A 23,683-nucleotide genomic window follows, 5' to 3' on the forward strand; every position below is an offset into this window, starting at 1 on the left:
CAAACCAATGGACAGAAGCACAAGGAAAAATGATGAGCGCAGTGCACAAATGTTAATTATAAAATTGTATAAGGAGTGGTTATATTGAAATTTGTGGGTAGGGAGTATTTTAGTCGAGTTTAGTTGATTTTTTTTGTCTTTAATGATATGGTGAGTAAAATGATCAAAATAAAATTAGTGCCTTGCTCAAAAGCCCAATCATCTTTCAGTTTTATGGGAGAAGCATTAAGAACTGATAGCCATTTATTTCTCAACTCACCTTGTCCTCCTTGCTGGAGGAGGAAACATAATTAAGGTCGCCTTCTGCACCAATAAGAATGTAGTGATGGGTGTAACATATTGCACATTTTATCTGTCTTGTACGTTGTGTCATGAACTGTGGAAGCCAAGGTTGATCTTTTCTGGGTCCTGAAAGACTGCACAGGTCCAAATGATTCTTGGTGGCCTCCGCCTTGACACCAACCTGGAGGAATTCTCGATTGGGAATCCCTCAGGGCTGTCTTCACATCAAAGTTTTCATCTGACCAGACTGTAGACCCAAACATCCATTTACCAGAGAAGACTGTGTACAGTGTAAGGAAGCAGCATAATGAGTGTTGCAGCTGTTTTTAATCTATGCAACACAGTGGTGCATAACTCCAGCAATTGAAACGTTCACATGATTTTGCAACCAGCCTGAAGAAATCACATCTCAGATATGAGAAATGAGATTTATTGGATAAAGTCATTGCCATCTGTCATGTAGTGAGTAAGACAGATTTCTGGTTGAGTTAAAAATCGGTTTTAAACTGCTCACTTAGTTGAATGAATCTGTACAGTTTGAGGGAGCTCAGCTATCGTAAATAATCTCATGCAGACTTCTGCTAACTGCCATGAATGTCAACTGTCCATAGTGTAAATCAGAGGGAAAACAGTGTCTCCTCTTAGTAAGTTTAATGTTCATATTTCCTTCCTGGAATGGCGCACATTATGTCACTTGCTTATCAAATAAGTTCAGACTATTGTAACTCTTCCCAGCCTGATTTCTTTGTATTGGTCTTCCTCTGCACTTCTGCTTCTCTCTCTTTGATGGTGACATATGGCATACATACCTAGCATCATACCATACATCCCAAAGTCTGGCAGATCATATCAAACAGCATGTCCCTTCCGCTGTTTGCAACAGGCAACATTCGGACCGCTCCCAAACAGCCAGTGCTTGCAAGACTCAAAACATAGTGCCGACATTAGATGTGATTCTGTGATGGGACAGCATTTGCTAAATAATCCTGAGTGTGCTAAGAATTACGCAGGCAGCCAGTTTACGTTGTCAGCCAGGCTCGCCGTGCAGTGCATTTGTGTGTACTGGAAGCTACATATATTAATACACAGGGCCTTGATCTTTTCGGACAGAAAGAACATGAGCACACATTATGCCTGTTTCAGCAAAACAAAATAAGTGACAGCCATTTGCTGGTTCATTCCCCAGGGCAATGTCTTATCCAATCAGAGTCAAGCTACCTGGTTTAAAATTCAAACAATGTTTGGCAGTTAACTGCCAGTTGCCATCAACTGGTGCATTCTCCATGGCTATGCCTTTACCAATCAGAGTCCACCTGCTATCTAATCAGCACTCTCTTCTCATAGAGTATAAACCTGTTGTCTCCACTGACATTGGTATTTTCTTGCAAATTGTCCTGATGAGTGCAAGATGAAAAGCTTTGACAAAAAGATTTTTTTTCAACAGTACTCAAATTCAGTACTACCAAATGACTAGTTATAAGGAATATTAATCAAAGTACTCTGGTTTAACCCTTAAACCCTGATCTTAACTCTGTATGAAACAATCATCTGGGATATACTGTCTACATTTTGCAGAGTATTAAATGCTTGAATTTAACTTACATGAATAGTCTTACATCAAATGGTCCAAATTATACTGACACACACATGAACAGTCTTCTATTGGCTTGCCCAATTCATCAAAGGGAAAGACTGAAATCTTGAACCAAATAATTCAATTAGAAGCTTTTGGATACCAGTGTTCCTTATAGGTAGTCATTTGCTCGTACAGAACTTGAGTATTGCTGGAGAAAAAAAGACTCTTTTTGTCAAAGCTTTTCGTCTTGCACTCATCAGGACAATTTGCAAGAAAATACCAATGTCAAGGGAGACAACAGGTTTATACTCTGAGAAGAGAGTGCTGATTAGTTGGCAAGTGGACTCTGATTGGTAAAAGCATTGCCATGGAGAATGCACCAGTAACGCCTGGGTTTTTGCTGCCGGGTCGGGTACGCAGAGTTGGGACATTTACCTGCTCTGCAAACACAGCTCGGGAGCAAGTGGCCCGGATGTCAGATTTTCGATCCGGAGTGGCGGGGTTCCCTGGGAGTCGGGTGACACCAAGTGCGAAGGCTGCCTGATGCAGAGACGGGTATCAAAGTTTTAAAAAGCCAGAAAAATGTAAAACAGCACTCCAGCCCTCACACCCCCTCTCACTCACCATGTCCCATCCATGCCAACCCATGCCACCTCATGCTCCCTACCCAACCCTATGCCCTTTCACCCTCCATGCCAACCGATAGCCCTACCCACCCACATGGCCCTCCTAATCCCTATGCCAACCTAGTACTGTCCCATCCAGAAGACAGGAAGAAAAAAATATATATATATCTACGTCAACCTGGCCATTTTATAAAATTATTATTTATATTTTTAAAATGGACAAGGCTTCCGCTTGACTAGCCATGACTCATAGCAGAGGGATTTCTAACCTTCAGAAACCAGCAGAAACTTGTTATCTCTTAAAAGGCGCTAATGCAACCCCCCCCCCCCCCCCCCCCCCCCCCCCCCCGACCCATCTGGAACTGCACAAAGCTTCTTTACGTTGCCAACAAAGAATTCTAGCCACTGGAGACAGTATGTTTGCAAAGGACAAAAGGGACCCTGGCTCCTCTATTAAATTGCTCAAGATTATATACCAGGGAAAATACATCTTTTGTTCAACAACCAGGAGAAGTGGTGGGAGGTATGTCATATGGCCTCCCCCAAGCTGCTTGAACCTGTAGTATAGCCGTGTGGAACTGTGTCCAGGCAGTCTACCATTTTATCATCTAACAGGTAGCAGGAGAAGGAGCTCTGGCCAGATGAAGTGCCTGGCCCCCATCTACACTGTGAACAACTGGAACATTGGAACTTCTTTATCTGTGCCTTCAAGACTAATTCATCTCTACGTGCCTTCTCCCATTGTGGAAGTCCTCGCTTCCGGAAAGTTGGATCACCCAGCAACAGTTTCAGCCTGCTAACCTCTGAAGGAATGTGCCAAAGGAATTTTGATTCTGGCCTCCTGACTCATGTGAAGGCATAACTCTTATTTTTATTGTGGTCTTGCATGGTACCACTTTATTTCTCTCCAAAACTGAAGGGTTGGGGAAAATATGCCACTACCTAGGGGGAGATCAAAAATCAAAAACACCTTTCTGTTTACAGACGGGTAGTGAGAGGAGAAATCAGGACTGTTTAAATTAATCGCCCTCCAGTCTGTAACAGTACCAATTCATGCCAACCCATGCCCACCCACCAGCCTTTTTCCTTACACCTACCATGCTAACTCAGTCAGTACCCAGCTTGGGAATGCCTCAGGACCCATGCTGAGATTAAATAAAATAAAGTTCCAGGTGGATTATAGACTTTATTTTTTAAATTCTCATTTGCTTAAACCCATTTATTATATTTACATTCCTTCAACCACATTATCCCTTATAACAGCTAAGATTTCATTCAATTGCATAATCCCTTATAAAAACAAGCATTGGAATTCATAGTCCCACCACCACTTGGGAGCTGTCAATCAAACTTTAACATGCCTGGCCCCCTACCTTACCTCACCTCGGGAATTCTGCTCTTTTGTCCGTGTTTGAACAAAAGGCTGTAATGAGGTCAGGAGCTGAATGGCCCTGGCAGAACCCAAACTATGTGTCAGTGAGCAGGTTATTGCTAAGCAAATGCCGCTTGATAGCACTGTTGATGACCCCTTCCATTACTTTACTAATGATGGAGAGCAGACTGATGGGGCGGTAATTGGCCGGGTCAGATTTGTCCTGCTTTTTGTGTACACAACATACCTGGGCAATTTTCTAAATGACCGAGTAGATGCCTGTGATGCAGCTGTACTGGAACAGCTTGGCTAGGGGCGCGGCAAGTTCTGGAGCACAAGTCTTCAGTACTATTTCCAGAATATTGTCAGGGCCCATAGCCTTTGCAGAATCCAGTGCCTTCAGCCATTTCTTGATGTCATGTGGAGTGAATTGAATTGGCTGAAGACTGGCACCTGTGATGCTGGGGACCTTTGGAGGAGGCCGAGATGGATCATCTGCTCTGCACTTCGGCTGAAGATAGTAGCAAATGCATCAGCCTTATCTTTTGCAGTAATGTGGTGGCGACCCCCATCATTGAGCGTGGGACTGTTTTTGGAGCTTCCCCCTTCAGTGAGTTCCTTAATTGTCCACCACCATTCACGACTGGATGTGGCAGGACTGCAGAGCTTAGATCTGATCCGTTGGTTGTGGGATCGCCTAGTTCTGTCTTATCATTTGCTGATTATGCTGTTTGGCATGCAAGTAGCCCTGTGTTGTTGCTTCACCAGTTTGATACCTCATTTTTTAGATATGCCTGGTGCTGCTCCTGGCATGACCTGCTGCACTTTTCATTGAAGAGTGCAGGAGGGCATAGATGAGGTTACAGATTGTGTTAGAGTACAGTTCTGTTGCTGCTGATGGCCCACAGGGCCTCACGGATGCCCAGTCCTGAGCTGTTAGATCTGTTCGGATTTTATCCCATTGAGCACAGTGGTAGTGCCACACGACACGGAGGATATCCTCATTGTGAAGGTGGGACTTGGCTTCCACAAGGACTGTGCGGCGGTCACTTCTACCAATACTGTCTTGGACAGGTGTGTCTGCGGCAGGCAGGTTGGTGAGGATGAGGTCAAGTATGTTTTGCCCTCTGGTTGGTTCCCTCACCACCTGCCGCAGACCCAGTCTAGCAGCTATGTCCTTTAGGACTCACCCAGCTCGGTCAGTAGTGGTGCTACCGAGCCACTCTTGGTGATGGATATTGAAGTCCCCCATCCCAGAGTACATTCTGCGCCCTTGCCACCCTCAGTGCTTCCTCCAAGTGGTTTTCAACATGGAGGAACACTGATTTATCAGCCAAGGGAGGGTGGGACATGATAATCAGCAGGATGGTAATCAAGTCCGATGCCATCAGACTTCATGGGGTCTGGAGTCAATGTTGAGGACTTCCAGGGCAACTCCCTCCCGACTGTATACCACTGTGCTGCCACCTCTGCCCTCCTGGTGGGACAGGACATACCCAGGGATGTTCTATAAACTATGATTCTTTGTGTGACTGTGTCAGGCTGTTGCTTGACTTGCCTGGGACACAGCTCTCCCAATTTTGGCGCTAGCACCGAGACGTTAGTAAGGAGGACTTTGCAGGGTCGACAGGGCTGAGTTTGCCGTTGCTATTTCCAGTGCCTAGGTCGATGCCGGGTGGTCCGTCCGGTTTCATTGTAGCAGTTTGATACTACTGAGTGGCTTGCTAGGCCATTTCGGAGGCCAGACCAAGGAAGGACATCAGATTTCCTTCCCTAAAAGGTATTTGTGAACCAGATGGGCTTTTACGACATGGTCATCTTTTAATTCCAGTTTTTTTTTTTAAATTTAATTCAAATTCCACCATCTGCCATGGCGGGATTCGAACCCAGGTCCCCAGAGCAATACCCTGAGTCTCTGGATTACTACATTACCACGATGCTGTCGCCTCCCCCTATCAGAACAAATCCACAAAGTTCAGACCCTTTGCTACCAGGCCTAACCTGCCCAGGTCGGGTTCTAGACACCTCTCACGTCAAAATCACACGACTGGAGGCAGTTACTGATTTCTGTGGGCAGCTGCCTCTGTGAAACGTGCATGAGTGAAACGCAGTCCGACCCCATTCCTGACCCCACGAATATGGTGGATGCCGTATTCGGGGGCGGGACTTCCGATTTTCAGTCGATTTGCCATTTTCGGAGAGGCTTTCCGTTGTTGCGAAAATTCAGACCTAAGTGTGTGGCAAGTACTTGGATATTATCAACTGGCAGAGCTAATATGAGGCTACAAAGGCATTTTAAGCGCTTCTTAATATATATTCCATGAAGAAGGATGTCACAGTCTTTGTTTAAATTTTTAAAATACTTTTGTAAATGGAGAATAAATCAGTGCAGTTTTCAATTTGCATAAATGCACAGACAAAGCTGAGAGGTCTTGCTGCAACCCTGAAACTAATTAGGAAAATATTGTTCTGAGTTTATAGCAGAGGCCTACTCAAGCGACTTACAGTATGGCATTTACAATGGCTAGCCAGATCTGTAGGTCGACTAGCGTTGAAAATTTTCAGCCTGAAGCTGAGCACGTAACTGGATATTATTCTGAATGTTCAAGAATTTACATAATCAGGTTACAGTAGAAATCAATGCGGTAATTTGTCTTTTTTTTACTGAAACAAGTAGGTATGCACAAGGTAGAGTGCCTGGTATATTAGAGTGCAAAATGTTACCAGAGTTTAAACAGACCTGAAATTTTGTTGGCTTATGTCACATTTTTGAGCGACGTCTAACTCAGATAAATTGCTGGGAAGGAATGGCCTGAAAATTATTTTGCCCCACTCAGATTGGATCATTAGTGCCCCCTTGTGTTAGCAATGAGGTGGTAGAGGTTTTAAATCCTTTGTGCAAATTTGGTCCACAATTCATTGCCAAATTGGAATAATTGACTGAACCGAATGTTAAGATTTTACTTTTAAAAGTTCGCTTTTCAAACCTTAAACTTTAAAAATTGTATTAAACGAAAGCAAGTATTAACTTTTAGGCTTCTTCGTTAATTTACTCAATTTGTACCTTTTATCTTTTTGAAAGCTTAGGGCTTACAACAAGATGGTAGTAATTGTCTGGGTCCGAGAGAGTGGGGAGACGGCAGAAAGTTGTAGCTGTGGCTGGCACCTGGTAGGGAGAAACTGAACCAGGAGCTGCTGCAGCAACACCTCTGTGTGAGAAAGCGAGAGCAGGCACGATTAGTTGGCCTTAAGAGGGTAAGTGGTTTGTCTGGACAAATGTTATAGATGTGTCACTAGTATCTCAGCCATGGCCAACTTTCTTCAGGTCTTCAGAAATGCAGCTAGTCTTAACTGGTATTTCAAGAAATTTTAAATGGACACAGGCAGCAGAATTTTGGATTATCTTAATTTTATGGAGGGTAGTAGATGGGAGGACAGACAGGAGAGCATTCGTATAATAACACCTGGAGCTAACAAAAGCATAGATGTGGGATACAGCAGCAGATGAGCGGAGACAGGGCAGATAGGGGCAATGCTGCGGATGTGGACATAGAGAGAATTTATGACAGAGAGGTTATGGCACCATGTGTGGAGCATTTAACACACAAAGTGTCAATATAAAGTGCTGTAAATTGGTAAGACCTGTACCTTTGAGAAGAATGTACTTATTATTGATGAATTGGATCAGGACACTGTCTGGATTTGTAGCTACTTGCAGCCTGGAAAGACTATTTTGTGTTCTACTTCTATTCTTTAATGTAAAAGTCAAAATCAGCTTGTGAATGTTCTCCAGCAGCCAAAAGCTGAATATATCACACTATTATTAAGCCATACAAATCAGAAAGACCTAAGTCCGCTTTCACAATCATGGATATGTTGGCTAATCTATAATTTGACATTAATTGGCATGTTATAAATGGTCTGTGCTAAGAAGAGGAAAGTTCAGCTATGCTTCTTGCTCCATCGTGCGATTCAGTGACCAATGCAAGACCTCTTTTCTTGAGGTCAGATGAGGATAGCATTAGTCTTGAGTGTGATGTAAAATAGCTTGCAGACATCCACTACCTAAGCGCAAGCAAAGGAATAACCATTTGGATGAGATACCAGAGGATCACCAACATTCATTGAATTGTATTCCAGCACAATAGGTGGGTATTTATCAATCTAAGCACTTGTAGTCCAGCTAAGGCCTCAAGTAAGTTGGAATCCAGTCCTTATAACAGTAAATGAGAACTGGTGACTGGAATCTAGGTTGTTGGTGCGGTGCTGTGATTGTGAAGCAGTCAATAACAACAAAGAAGCAGAAGGTAAAAGCAAAAGACTGCGGATGCTGGAAATCTGAAACAAAAACAGAAAATGCTGAAAAAACTCAGCAGGCCTGACAGCATCTGCGGAGAGAGAGTTAACGTTTCGAGTCCGTATGACTCTTCTTCAGAGCTACAGAGAAGTAGAAATGTGATAAAATTTATACTGTTTAAGGGGGTTGGAGCATGTGAAGCTGGATAGGAGGCCAGTGATAGATGGGGGCAATGGAGAAATTGACAAAGATGTCATGGACAAAGGGAGTGTTAATGGTATTGGTAAGGGCTAAAAAAGGTGCTGATAGTGGCATTAAGGTAAGAAAGCAGAATGTGATAATAGCAGGACAAGGGTAAGCACTCTGAAAAGAACAACATGAACAAGTAACAGATGGCCCTTGTGGGAGTGGGGAGGGGGCGGTGGTGGGGGAAAAAAGGGATTGAAAATAAGATAAAAGGGGGGGGCTAAAAATGAGGGATAAAACAATGAATAAATGAATGAAAATAAAAATAAAAATGTGGAGAAAAAATAAAAATGAATTTTGAAAAAAGGGATAAAAAAAGTGGTGTAGATATAGGGGAGAGTTCACGGTGTGAAGTTGTGGAACTCAGTGTTAAGTCCGGAAGGCTGTAGAGTGCCTAACTGGAAAATCAGGTGCTGTTCCTCCAGTTTGCCACAAGGGCCATCTGTTACTTGTTCATGTTGTTCTTTTCAGAGTGCTTACCGTTGTCCTGCTAATACCACATTCTGCTTTCTTACCTTAATGCCACTATCAGCATTTTTTTTTAGCCCTCACCACCACCATTAACACTCCTTTTGTCCTTTTGTTCATGACATCTTTGTCAATCTCTCCTTTGCCCCCATCTATCGCTGGCCTCCTATCCAGCTTCACCTGCTCCACCCCCCTTGATCAGTATAAATTTCATCATATTTCTACTTCTCTGTAGCTCTGAAGAAGAGTCATATGGACTTGAAGCGTCAACTCTGTTTCTCTCTCCACAGATGCTGTCAGGCCTGCTGCATTTTTCCAGCATTTTCTGTTTTTGTTTAAGAAGCAGAAGTGTTTGTGTCACTTGTAAACTTAGGAATACAGTTTTTAAGCTTGCATTAGACAGATGAGAACAACGAAAAGCCTGTTGCTGAAGGTCATGCTTCAGAACTATATTTGATGCATTTGAATCAGTTTTGCTGGATGCTTGTATTTGTTGGTGTATCAAGGTTGTATCTTTTGAAATTAATCAATCATGTTGGAAATATAATGGGGGACGGTGAGGGTCTCAACCTAGCTGATGCCATTTGTATTTGCTATCCAAGTGTTTTTTTGTGTGGGCATCACTGGCAAGGCCAACATTTGTTGCCCAACCCAAGTTGACCTTGAACTGAGTGATGTGTTAGACCATTTCAGAGGGAAGTTAAGAATCATGTTGTGGATTTGGGGTCACACATAGACCCGACCAGGTAAAGGTGGAAGACTTCCTTCCCTGAACAACATTCGTGAACCAGATGTTTTTTTTTAACAACAATTGATGGTAGTTCCATGTTCTGAGACTAGTTTTCAATTCCAGATTTTATTAATTGATTTAAATTCCACCAGCTGCCATGGTGGGATTTGAACCTCTGTCCCCAGAACATTAGCCTCAGCCTCTGGATCATTAGTTCAGTGACATTACCAGTACACCACCGTCTCCCCGTTATTCACTAGTCTAGTTTGCATTCAATAATTTCTGGCTTGCAAGCCAGGAGTTCTTGGCATGAAATGACCCTTTTAACTTTGTAAAGTTCTTATCTGAGTTTATGTTTGAGTGCATTTTAAAAGGCAAGTGTTGATTATCTGCACACCTTTAGCAAAATGGCAATACCAATGCACAGGTAGTCAATAAGTGGTCTTCAGCTTTGCTCTTGTACTAAATAAGCATTCAGAATGTGTGGCAGCCAGGAGTATACACGGTTGGTACTCAACAGAGAATGGTAGGATCTACTTCTCAAGCAGAGATGTATTAACTCATGAGTGGGGTAAACTGTGTGTCTGGCTGTGTACCTGATGATACAATGTTGGAAGGTGTAGGACCAAATGAGACCATTTCAGGTCATCTGGCCAAATTCTGTTTATGCAATGTGTTTAATGTTTAAGAAATAGCTTGCACTGCTTAATAAATATACAAATCATAAAACTCATGGTGAATATTTCTCACCCATAAATGTGACGACAGTTGACCACATTTGTGCATCAATGATTCCGTGATTCTGCTTGATAGATTCTGCGTCATACCTTTAGTACCTACTGCTCTTGTGACATGGTAAATCAAGAAAGTAAAAATAAAACTTAATAGTTTTGGAAAATTATTCTCTGGATATGGACATTGCTAGTAAGGCTAACATTTGTTGCCCATCCCTAAATTGCCATGAGAAGGTGGTAGTGGGGTGCCTTCTTGAACCACAATAGTTTGACGCAACTGAATGTTGTTTGTTAGGATACTTCAGGAGACAATTAAGAGTCAGCCAGCCACATATAAACCAAGTTTCATTCTTTACAGAGAAGGAATTAGTGAACTAGTTGGGTTTTTACAATCTCCAGTTTTATGGTTACTGACATTAGTTTATTTCCAGGCTTTTTTCAAAAATACTAAATTCATATTCTCAAGCATGATATTGGAACTCAGGCTCTCTGGATTATTCAAGCAGGCCTCTAGTTTAGAGAAAAACAAAATACTGCAGATACTGGAAATCTAGAACAAAAACAAAATTACCTGGAAAAGCTCAGCAGGTCTGACAGCATCTGCAGAGAGGGGTATAGTTAACGTTTCGAGTCCATATGACCTTTCATCAGAACTAAGACATATGTTTTAGTTCTGATGAAGGGTCATACGGATTCGAAACGTCAACTGTATCCCTCTAGTTTAGAGAGCTCAGTAACAGAACCAGTACACAACTATAACCAGCAGTTAAACTCTGAGACAAGCACAGTTTTTGAAGAGTATTCATAATTGTAAATTGTGGGATAATAAATTGAAATCTGTAGTACACATATGCATGTTCCATACAATGATTGTTACATGAAGTTGGGTAAAATTGTAATCCAAGACACTTTATAAGTTTTATTAAAATGCTGTAGAACTGTGCTTTTGCCTTTGAAGATGAATGTTAATGCTTCTTTCTCTTCTTTCTTTTGCAGTGAGTATGTTTTTGAATACATTAACCCCCAAATTCTACGTTGCTCTGACAGGCACATCATCTTTGATCTCCGGGCTTATTTTGGTGAGTAAATATCATCATTAATATTAATAAAAATAATAATAGGGACGTAAATAATGGTTGCAGAATCAGATGGAGGATTATCCAGCCTGCTGGTGAGTCTGTCTAACATTCTGAACCTTTTCAGTTTTTCCACCTATTGTAATTTCTTGATTTTTTTTTTTGCAAGCATTTTAATACTAATGCTTCGATAGACTGTCACTAAAGACATGGATTTGCCTGCCACTGCAATCAAGAAGGCTCACAAATTCAGTTCTTCAGAATTTTCTGCCCCTGCCAGTGGTGGGATTTGTGGCAGGCGGAGCATTTAATTTGACATGATTGGAAAAAGTCAGTTTCCCACCAGCGGAAAAGTTTGGAATTTTGTTTCTCCCGACTTTGGTGGCAGGTTAAAGACAGATCAAGTTTCATGAAGAACAATGTTGGGACCCCCATTTGCAATCATTTAACATCTCATGCATGCATCTTCAAAGGCCATCTGGTCAGTATTAAGTTTGTCCTCCAAATTAAGCTCCCTGCCAGTGAGAATTTAGAGCACTCAGTTTTACAACTCTATATAAGTGGCATGCACCTGGCAAGCTTCACCTGTTCCACAACTTTGAGGTCAGTAGATGTTGCTTTTGCCTTCTTGGGGACCTCATACAACTTCACTCGAATGCTGGTAGCAAATGCAGCGCCAAGGCTGGAAATGGGAGACACAGGAAGGCTGGATTTTGGGGGTGGGGGGTCTGGCAGAAGGGTGGAATGAAGGCTGGACAGGGGAGGCAGGCTTACCGAGGAAGGGAGGGAGAGCGACTGGGGAAGGGGGTGGGGTTTAGGGTTAGGGTTATGCCGTTCACCGTGGACCATTTGCCATTGGCTGCTCTCAGAGGCAGGGAGGGAGGAAGATGGATGTGTGCAAGGGGCAGGGCTGGTGGAGGGCAGCCATTCTCCTGGGTAAATGGTCTTGGCCAAAGAGGACTCATGCGGTTAGTCTTTCTATGTTTCCAAGGCAAAGATGTCTCTATAGAGCCTCTAGGGTAGTGGAGACAAGCGGAATAGTGTCAGAGGGAGGCTGCTTGCACATGGCTGTCATCAACCTGGTCACAGAGCAATGTCTCCATAGGCAGACATGTATGAATGGGGGGATCACCCAGCGCTGGCCCTCCAGGATATCCTTTACATAGAAGGGGTGGGATGGGGATGCCATGTCTAGACGGAGGCCAGGCAAAGGGCTTAGCACTGGCCTGCTGGCTTTGAGATAGAGGAAAGCCTGTAAAGGACATGCTCACTAAATGTATCAGTTCAATTTGTTCATACGTCCACTCAGATCTCGCTGATGCAGGCTGCAGGCAAATCCACCTTAGTAATGGCTCCCGTCCAGATGTGGAGAAAGAGGGCCCTTCCCAGTTGGCACTGAGCATCAAAAGGCAGTGGGGCCTCTGTAAGGTCAAGCAACTGGTGAACATGGATCACTGCAATGGCGAGCATTGGCCCAAGCATGGATGTATCGCCAGCGGTGCTCTGATCTGGAGGTGAGCAAAGGGTAATGCAGGAGGTGCCCGCTGATGTCCCAGGATGTTGTGGTTCACATCTGCCAACTTCTCCATTACGAGCTGCAGTCGCAAGGACTCTGGAGGAATAACATGGAGTTCCTAGCCTGTAATGAGCGAATGTCTATCTGGCTGCCTTTTAAATATGGTGCCAGGACCTTTGACCCCATGAGGTGATGGCGGGACGGGCAACTTCCTGCCCACCTGCCATGAGTTTCGCCGTGCTTACCACGTTTGCATGCTTAATGAGCTGAACAGTGGAAGATCCCACATGTTTAGTTGTGCCGCCATCCAGCAGGAACCACACCGACTTTCCCAACCGCCACCAGACTTAGTCACCAGAATGGAAAATTCCGCCCAAGGAATACCTACTGCTGCTGAAATCAGATAGGATTCTTGGAACTGCTTCTTCACTGGAACCACAAGATCTCTGGATTCAAGTCCTGGAGCTGCCTGCCTCTTTTTCAATTACAGAGAAATAAAAACTTGCATTTATACAACACACTTCATGACCCCGGGACATCTTGAAGCACTTCACAGCCAATAAAGTACTTTTGAAGTGTAGTAATGGTGGAAACATTACACCGTTGCAATGAAAAAATTGCAGCAGAAAATTTGCACACAACAAGCTTCAACAAACAGTAACGTGTTGATAACTGGATCATTCATTTTAGTGATTTTAATTGAGGGATGGATATTGGGCAGGACAACACGGATAACTCCCCTGCTCTTCTTCAAAATCAAACCATGGGATGTTTTTACCTAAGAAAGAGGATTGGGCCTTGTTTTTAACACTTCATTTGAAAAACCGCACCTCTGACAGTGCAGCCCATCCTCAGTACTGCACTGGATTGTCAGCCTACCTTTCTGCACTCCAGTCTCTGGAATGTGACTTGAACTGATGGCCTTCTGACCAAGTGGTGAGAGTATTGTAAGCTGAACTGCTTCCAGTTGTGAGTTTTGTGTGTTTTCATTTGTGCCACTGGTTGGACTCCTCTCCATTTTGCAAATGACTAAATATCTTTAGGATGGTGAATAATTAAAAGGGAAGGAGGCACAGCAGTGGACAGTACTCATTTCATTTAGGATAGTTTATTAGCACACTATTTATTAGCACACTATTACACTTTCTGTACTTCTTTACGCATCTGCTGCTGATTTCAAGGCACTCCATCCTTAGCTTCTTGAAACATGATGTAGTATTTTGATGCATTTCCAAACAATTCATCTCAGATCATATTATCTGTTCGACAGAAATGGAGGTCAGCCTTTAATGGATTTTGAAGCCTTCTATCCAGACTGAAGCTGAGCCTGCTGAAGACAGTGTTATGTTGTTAAACATTATGGTTAACATCTATCAATCTATATAGAGGAAAGGAAAGGAGTTATTAGCACAATTACCAGAGATATATACTATTTTGCTGCACTATTTTGCTGCACAGGACCAGTGTGGCTGTAGTCATCTATATTCAATGTTTTTGATGCCATTCTGCAGTTAGTATAGTTTTTTTTTATTCACCATGGGATGCTGACCAGGCCAGAATTTATTGCCTATCACAAATTGCCCTTGAGAAGGCGGTGGTGAGCTGCCTTCTTGAACCGCAGCAGTCCATGTGGTGTAGGTCAACCCACAGTGCTCTTAATGAGGGAGTTCCAGTATTTTTACCCAGTGACAGTGAAGGAAAGGCGATATATTTTCAAGTCAGGATGATGAGTGTCTTGGAGGGGAACTTCCAGGTGGTGGAGTTTCCCTGTATCTGCTGCCCTTGTCCTTCTGGATGGTAGTGGTCGTGGGTTTGGAAGGTGCTGTCAAAGGAGGCTTGGTGAGTTCCTACAGTGCATCTTGTAGATGGTACACATTGCTGCCACTGTACGTAGGTGGTGGAAGGAGTGAATGTTTGCAGATGGGGTGCAATCAAGCAGGCTGTTTTGTCCTGGATAGTGCCAAGCTTCTTGAATGTTGTTGGAGCTGGATTCATCCAGGCAAGTGGAGGGTATTCCATCACACTCCTGACTTGTGCCTTGTAGATGGTGAACAGGCTTTGGGGAGTCAGGAAGTGATTAATTACTGCAGGATTTCTAGCCTCTAACCTGCTCTTGTAGTCACAGTATTTATATGGTTAGTCCAGTTCATTTTCTGGTCAATGGAAGCTCCCAGGGTGTTGTTAGTTGGGAATTCAGTGATGGTAATGCCATTGAATGCCAAGGGGGTGACACTTAGATTCTCTGTCATTGGAGATGGTCAATGCCCGGCACTTGTGTGGCGCGAACATTACTTGCCACTTTTCAGCCCAAACCTGGATATTGTCCAAGTCTTGCTGCATTTGGACATGGACTGCTTCCGTATCTGAGGAGTCACAAATGGTGCTGAACATTGTGCAATTGTCAGTAAACATCCCCACTTCTGACCTTATGATGGAAGGAAGGTCATTAATGAAGCAGCTGAAGATGGTTGGGCCGAGGACACTATCCTGAGGAACTGCTGCAGTGATGCCTGGAACTGAGATGATTGATCTCCAACAACCACAACTATCTTCCTTTGTGTTAGGTATGACTCCAACCAGCAGAGATTTTTCCCCCGATTCTCATTGACTCCAGTTCTTGATGCCACATTCAGTCAAATGCTGCCTGCTTATTAATTATTCATTTGACTTAATTCCTCTCCCAGTTCAAACGCTTGTCTTATTACCATATCTGGAGCTTGGCATTGGCTCTATTGTCATCTCCACTGCTGGGACATTGTTAACTGCCTGATGTGATGGTTTGCTTGTACTTGTCATTCCCTAGCTTGTCGTAATCTAGTTCCCCTGCATTAAAAGAGCAGTGTTGCTGTGTTTGTGCTGCATTGAGCTGCTTCACTACTGTCTAAATTCTCATCGAAACAGAAAATGCTGGATATATTCAGCAGGTCTGGCAGTACCTGGGGAGAGAGAAACAGAGTTAACGGCCAAGATGGTCACAGCTGCTGAAAATCCCAGCCAGTGTTTCAAGTCGTATATGACTCTTACTCAGAATAAAGAGAGTTCTGTAAAAAGCCGTAATTTGACTCGAAACATTAACTGTTTCTCTCTCCACAGATGCTGCCAGACCTGCTGAGTGTTTCCAGTTTTTGCTATTTTTATCTCAGATCTCCGGCATCTGCAGATTTTTGCTTTTAAATTCTCATTGAGTTTGCCTCATGGGTCTGCAATGCACTCACTTGTGAAACCCTGTATGGATGAGTTTTAGAATTCAGGCTGGAATGTGAGGCTGTGGCATTCCTGTGCTTGTTTTTTTCTCTATTAATTTGGAATCAATTTGTGTAAAGGTAATTTGAGCCTTTTGGATTTAAAGGCTTTGCTGTTATTTTGGAGGGTGATCACCCACCTCTTCATTGAGCACACATCCCACAGCATTGAGTGTGGGGTGAGCAAGACCCAAGTTTGTGTAAAGTTTTTTTTGGTTCAATACTTCTGAACTTAAAAAGACATTTGTTGAGACAGGTGAATAGATAAGCTTACTGTACAATCCTCTCTATTCAGAGGTAGTAAAGTGGGCTGGCAGGCAGTAATGCACAGGAAGTGGTGAAGGATAAACATTATTTATTTGAAGGATACATTATTTATTTGACCTGGGAAGGTACAGTACTGGGAGTATGTCACATTGATCACTAATGAGATAAAGACTTCATACCAATAAGCAATGGATCAAAGATAATATAGTGCCACCTGACAGACTCCATAACTTGTGTTCTCTTCAGCTCTGTATGTCATGTGGATGATGCTGAGTGTTTTACTTCAGGCAATTCACCACTTACTGCCCTGCCCTGCTGGGTGTCCTTTGATAAATGCAGGATCTGTCAGGATATTTCACATGGATCTTTTTTAATATAAATACTTTTCAAAGTGATTTTGAAATGTCTGTTTTATTACAGAATCACATTGTGTTCTGAAATCCAATGAATGGTCACAATGTAAACAGTCCCTCCTGTTCGGTAACGCCATGTATTATTTATGTTAGGCTGAAGGTGTTTACTGTTGGGTGTATTCAACACATCAAGGCATGGCAGCAAAATTCTCCCCCTCACATTTCACACACCTGCGTGCACATACACTCTCATAAACTAAAAAGATTTATTAAACATATTTTCACCAATATGGTACAGCTTGAATATTTTTAAACAATCCTTCACCCCCTGTCGGGTGTTTAAAACACAATAGTAAATCCACGGGTAGAATTTGTGCAGGTGTTCTCCCAGTCATCTGCTAAAACTTTGGCAGTAGTCCCTGGGAAGCAACATAAACTGCCCTTTACACTGTTCCTCCGGGGATTCTCCTGAGTTCCACTAAGAGATTGGGAGAACCCCATTGAAATTCTACCCCATTGCCCCTGTTGATGTACAATTACCTATGTCCCGTGAATGAATAAAAAAAAATGAATGCCCATGCCTCAAGGCTGCCAGTAATGCTGATCTAGTCAAAGATGGAGAAAAGATAAATTATTTTTAAATGACATTTTTATTTGATAGAGTATTAGAATTCTAGTTTTGGCCATTCTTTCACTAGCAGGAAAGAAGAAACTTGCATTATATAGCGCCTTCACGAACTCAGGACTTCCCAAAGCACTTCATAGCCAATTACATAGGTTTGAAATGTAGTCCCTGTTGTAATACAGGAGTCAATTTGTGCAGAGGACGTTCAAAAATCAATAAGACCCATGACCAGGTAACCTGATTTAGTGGAGTTTGTTGAGAATAAATATTGACCGGACCCACTCCTGACAAATGAAGGCTGACAAAACCTTAATAATTCTTATCGGAAAATGACTGGGGCAGAGAGAAGTATGTTGTAAACAACACCATCTGAAGAAAGGCAACAAAAAATTGCCAATATCTCTGACGTGAAGATGACCAGTTTTGAATTTTGTAACTGCATCTGACTGATTATCAATATCTCTAAGTGCAGACTAGGTAGGATACTGTCCTAGTGGTCGACTTTGCTTTAACCAAAATAATGTGTGTGTTAAGTATATGCTAGCAGAGATTTGCAAAACATTTGCATGAAATTAGTATCTTTAAATACTCATCTCATTCCACTCCATCCCTCCTATGCTATCCTTCTCATGCCATACCCATCCCATTCCTTTCATCCCTCCCATATCATCCCCAACCCATCTCTTTTTTACTATGCCATTTACAACCCCCAGCCACTCCTCATCGTCATCAAGAGCACAGTAGGTGAGGCTTGTGGGTGGCGGGGGCTGGGGGCAGTAATCAGGACCAGGGAACAGCGAGAAATAGAGCCCAGTAACCAAGGCCAGATGCACCAAGAGCTAGGGAGTTGCAGTAACGGAGGCTGGGGAGTGGCTGGAGTTGGAGCACAGTAACTAAGGCACTTGCGTAGGCTCCACCCACCAAATGGAACTGCCGACCAATGCAGCCAGAATGTGGATTTCCTAAGGAGTCGTTGAGATGAATAGCATGCATGCATTTAAGCAAAAGCTCATGGACCTGTGGAACTGAATGGCCTGTTTCTTTCCTCTAAATACTATGTAATGATACATAATCCTTTAAAAATATTAAACCTGTTCATTCAAGTTGATGGGCCATATTCTTTCTGTTGCCAAAAACCTTGAATTACTTTTAATTGGCTGACTACACACGTACTAATCCTCTTGCACGGTCAGCAGAGAAAAATGGAACCTCTTCCCATTTATCTTTGAATAAATTTATTATTAATGTCACATTAACTTTAAGTTGTGCATGACTTTTTAACACTAAATAATTGCTTTAGACTTAGGGGCGGGTGTCCACTACAGAAGCAATCTTAAAGGTTGTTCCAGATTTTCAGGTTTAATCAACACTGATTTTTTTCCTTTGATCCACAGATATTTGAATGGTGGTATTTTCGAAAGTATGGAACATCATTTATTGAGCAAGTTTCAGTCAGCCACTTACGACCATTGCTTGGTGGGGTGGACAATACTGCCCCCAGCAACTCCACCTCCAATAATGGAGATACTGATTCCAACAGGCAAAGTGTATCAGGTAACCAGCAGCATGATCTTTTGTGAAAATGTCTGTTCTTTGAGTATATTTGCAGTGGACACTTGCTATTTCTCCCAGCTCTCCTGCTTAAGATATTTTTCTCATTAAAAGACCTGTTAGCTTTTACTGATGCAGGATACCATAGTTGAGGTTAAAGCATGCAACAGATGTACTCCACCAGTCATGGCTTCAGCTTTAGGAAATTCTTCCCCACAGCTTTCTTCCTCAGCACCTCCCTGCTTTTTAAAGTTTCCTTAACATCCTTCTCTTTGCCTTTTCCTTTGCCTCGTCCCCAAAACATTTGCCTACCTTTCCCTATTGCGTAGGGACCACTATTTGTCCATCATCCTGTAAAATTCTCAGATAGTGCCCTATATGTGGGAAAGCAATATAGAAATGTAAGTAGAAATGATGTGTTAGGGTGAAGTAATGTTCACAGAATTAATGGGCATCCAAGTGAATTATAAATATCCCTAAATGCTGTTAAGCTGATATTAAACATAGTAAAACTTATAGAATTAGGGGTGTATTGTCGCGTGTAAGTAGATAGAATGTCCAGTGAATTGATGCTGACCCTCTGAAAATGGTAAGTGGCATTTAATGTTGAATGCCAGGTACAAACCTTTGTAGCATTTGATTGTTCTCAGCTTCTCAGTTTCTCTGGGTTTGCAAAATTTAGTTTGGGTAGATTTTATGAAAGACTTTGAATTCCTTTGCTAAATGTGGCAAATTGACATTGCTGAACTATGAGGGCCAATTGCAGATTTGCACAATAGATCTATGTTGTAAAAATCTGAAAAGTTCACTAAAGGGTTTATTTCTGAATGAACAAGGAGCAATGGGACGAGGTCAGAATAATTCCTGAAACAGAATCTTGATGAAGTGAATTGGAATCTCATTGCTTCATTCCTGTATTCTAAAAGTCTGTAAATTATTGTGCAGTTTTATTTATGGCTGCTTCACACGTTCACATCAAATTCCTCAGACCATTATTTTAACAAAACACAATCTGATTATTTTAATGGATAATGTCTCAGTTAAAATATACAACAAAAGAATTTGATGTGAATGCATTAAATACATAACATAATATCTCACAGTGTAATTTTTAGGCCAAAGACTTACAGACTTTTAGCAGTGAGAACTGTGGCCACTCAGTGATATCTTTCATGGAGTCAGAATGGTGGCGAATGAAATCGTAATTTCACCAAAAGCTTTTGCCCAGAATAAGGTCAATATATAAATTCCAACAATACTATTGTGTAAAATATTTATATTTAAAATTCACAATACAGAAAAGTAAAGAGCTTCTTAAGAATTCTATAAATCCATACTTAATAGGACGAGCACATTAACATTCCCTCTTTTTTTTTAAAGCTTGGCCAGCAGGGATGCATTTGTACAGATAGCAATCAAAGCCCCAATTATGGGAATCTTGTCAAGGTGGACTTTAAATCCTTTGCAGACTTGAATATAGTTTAGGAGTGTATAGTGTGTTGGGTTATGTCCTGTTTTCTATCCTGGAAGTTGTTTAGTGAACACATATTGGAAGAATATTTGTCCTGTAAAGTATTATTTTTTTATTCTTTTGTGGGATCTGGGTGTCGATCACAAGGCAGCCACCATTCTGACTCCATTAAAGACATCGATACGAGTGGCCACAGTTTTCACTGCTAAAATTGTCGATGACAATTTGTTGTCCATCCCTAATTGCCCTTGGTGTGCTAGGCCATTTCTGAGGGTAGCTAAGAGTCAACCAGATTGCTGTGGGTCTGGATTCACATGTAGGCCAAACTGGGTAAGGGCAGCAGATTTCCTTCCCTGAAGGACAATAGTGAACCAAATTGAAGATATATTTTCATGGTTGCCATTACTGAGACTAGCTTTCAATTCCAGATTTATTAATTGAACTTAAATTCCACCAACTACCATGGTGGGATTTGTACCCACATACCCCAGATCATTAACCTGGGCCTCTGGATTATTAGTCCAGTGACATTACCACTACAATGCCTTCCTATGTTTAACATATTTGAAAAGTAGCACTAGAAAGTTTATACTTTGGCTCCATTTAGTGATTAAGATAACACAGTAGATTTCCTACCAAACTATTTTGAGAAATCTACAAAACGCTTGTTTTGTCACAAGAGGACTGTGAAAGAGAAATGTTATGTAGACGCCCTGTCAACGCTAATGGTGTATCTGATATATTATTTACTTTGCAGGATAAACCTGCTTTATCAATAAATATTGCTATCTTTCACCGACTAATGCTGTTTAATGAAAAGTTCATATTTCCAGACAGTGCTGCAGCTGTTGCAGATTCTTGTTGGAAACGTAACTTTATCTGATGTCCTTGATAAACTGATGTTTTGCTTTTAGGACATCTTTTCCCCTTATGAATTACAATATGAGCAGACTCTTTCAGTTTTATTTGGGATTATGAAAGCTAGGCTTATTGTTTTACTGTAAATTAATCCAACAATCAGCTGGCTTTTGTAACACTGTGTGACGAGAGTGAGGTCAGCAAAAATGCCCTGATCCAGGGGACTTTAATAGATTGATCCAGTGGGCTTTGTCTGCTATTTAGCAATGACTTGCATATTGATCAGCTTTAATCTTTTAAGATTTGCAGATTTCTTTGCAACTGGACTGAAGGAAAAGATTTAGAAAGAAATGATAATGTTAAAGTGATTTAGAAGAAGATTATACATAGTTGTTTCAATGCCTTGAGCATTTGTCTTAAATAATAAATGAACTGTAAGCCTTGGAAGATACTAGTTTGTGACAAAAGTATAATAATTTTCATAATATTATCTGGTTTACTGTGAAGTAGGTTTATGCATGTGATTATAGTTGGGTCTGTATGATTTAATTACTTTTGGAGTCAAGTAGACTGCAAGCTTAAAATCATCAAAAGAAGCTAGGTGTAGGAATGTGCTTGACATGCTAATAAGTAAACATGGATGTTGGCTCAACATGTAAGGTGTGAAGGGAATTTGTATTTTTAGATAAATGAAAGGATTGTTGGATTTCAAAGTCTGTTTACAACTAGCCAGATAAGCAAGGCTAAGGAGTGTGTTTATTTTTCCCAAAGGTTACTGACAATATTGGCAACATGAAAGTTTTTCTATTATGAGGAAGATACAATTTCAAAGACATATGGAACAATTGAATTTATATATTAAAAAGAAAGAAACATATATAAAGGAGAATGAAAGGCTAGGTGGAAAAGGCCATATAAGATAAAACAGGAATGTGTGAAAGCCTCCAGCCATTTGTGCATAAGTCTGCTACCTAAAGTAACTGACGTTGGAGACAAACCATTTGGAATTCCACTGTCAAGTGGATACTGTGTCAATCTGCTGGGTTTGTTTTAAATCTAAAATCTATTTTGTCTTAAAGGGGATGTGTAACTGGGATTCAGGTCAATTAGGAATTTTAGGATTTGTTATCGTAGTAAGTAATTGTAGTCTTATGTATGTGCTTGAAATCTTTTATTTTGTTACTAAATTTTTTAATTTAATTTTTTAACAATCTCTAAAGGTCTTGGTGGACTCATTACTTCTGAACTCAGTGCACTCATCTCGTAATAAATACAATACAATAGTGCAACCAAGGCCAGAACCTTCGGGTCAGCGTGTGGGGACGGGCTCCGCTTGCCAACACGCAGAATGACATGTGACGCCAGGCGTGTGTCCCGATGTCACTGCGCGTCATTCAGATCTTCAGTTCGGCAGGCGCACACTGGAGTCGGCTACATGCCCGCCAAACTGTCAAAGGCCTATTAAGGCCATTTAAAAACGAATTAAAATTGTTAACTGAGCTGCCCATCCAACCTTAAGGTTGGTGGGCAGGCGAAGAGCCTAGGTGGCCTTTGCATTTACCATGAAACCTCATCTACAGGCAGGATGAGGTTTCATGAAAGATTTCTAATTCAAATAAATTTTTTTATTAAAGTTCATTGACATGCCCCAGCTCATGCGACACTGTCACATGAGGGGACATGTTTTTAAAAAAAAATTTTTCACTTTATTAAAATTTTTGAAAATCAAACTAATCTTCCTGAGGCAGTTCTGTGCCTCAGGAAGATTTCTGCGCTCTGACTCAGCCTTCTCCACCCCCACCCACACAGGGAGCGCACAGCGCTTCTGGGTGCGTGTCATGCTGGGTGGGGCTTAATTGGCCCGCCCACATAAAACAGCAGCACACAGCTGATCGCGGGCGGCGATCAGCTAAGTGTCCACCCATGCCCGCTCCTGCCCAGCACCCCGGACAGGGAAAAATTCTCCAAGTTTCCCTTTGGTCTGCCTGGTACATGTCATCTGCCACATCATAAGTTGCAGAACTATTTCTAATGTACCAGTGATGCATGCTATCTAAAACAGAGTGAATGTGCAAATACTCAATGGTAAATGAGTTTTTTTGTGCTTTCATTGTTTAAGGGATTATTATTGAAGGACTTCAGTTTGTGTTATGATAAGGCTGGTGATTATGAGATTGTAAAAAGCCAATTTTCTCGAATTACTGGGGTTAGCTCAGTATAGAGAGAGAGTCATCAGCTGCATTTTATGTCTTGCAGCTCTCGAATCCGAATTGAATGTTCCTTTCTTCTCACTCTTCCATCTACACGCCCTTTTCAGATGGGAGGGTGTTGGAAATCTGTGTGCATTCTCCCCGTGTGTTCCATCTCTATTTTGTGCAGAGTGAAATGGATAA

The 23,683-nt window shown here is 41.9% G+C and overlaps 1 protein-coding gene across 14 annotated transcripts in view; it reads left to right on the plus strand.

The window, feature by feature from the left end:
- The window catches only part of LOC121293396 (suppressor of tumorigenicity 7 protein homolog), a 209,149-nt gene that overhangs the window by 121,123 nt on the left and 64,343 nt on the right, over nucleotides 1-23,683 (plus strand). For 13 of the 14 annotated variants that reach the window (XM_041216443.1, XM_041216442.1, XM_041216446.1 and 10 more), the window contains exons 2-3: nucleotides 11,328-11,410; nucleotides 18,805-18,964. In XM_041216443.1, coding sequence (XP_041072377.1) covers nucleotides 11,328-11,410; nucleotides 18,805-18,964 — 243 coding nt within the window. The remainder of the gene's footprint in view (nucleotides 1-11,327; nucleotides 11,411-18,804; nucleotides 18,965-23,683) is intronic. The other variant, XM_041216436.1, reaches the window with a different exon arrangement.

Source organism: Carcharodon carcharias, chromosome 21 (genome assembly GCF_017639515.1).
Source record: "Carcharodon carcharias isolate sCarCar2 chromosome 21, sCarCar2.pri, whole genome shotgun sequence".
NCBI classification, from domain to species: Eukaryota; Metazoa; Chordata; class Chondrichthyes; order Lamniformes; family Lamnidae; genus Carcharodon; species Carcharodon carcharias.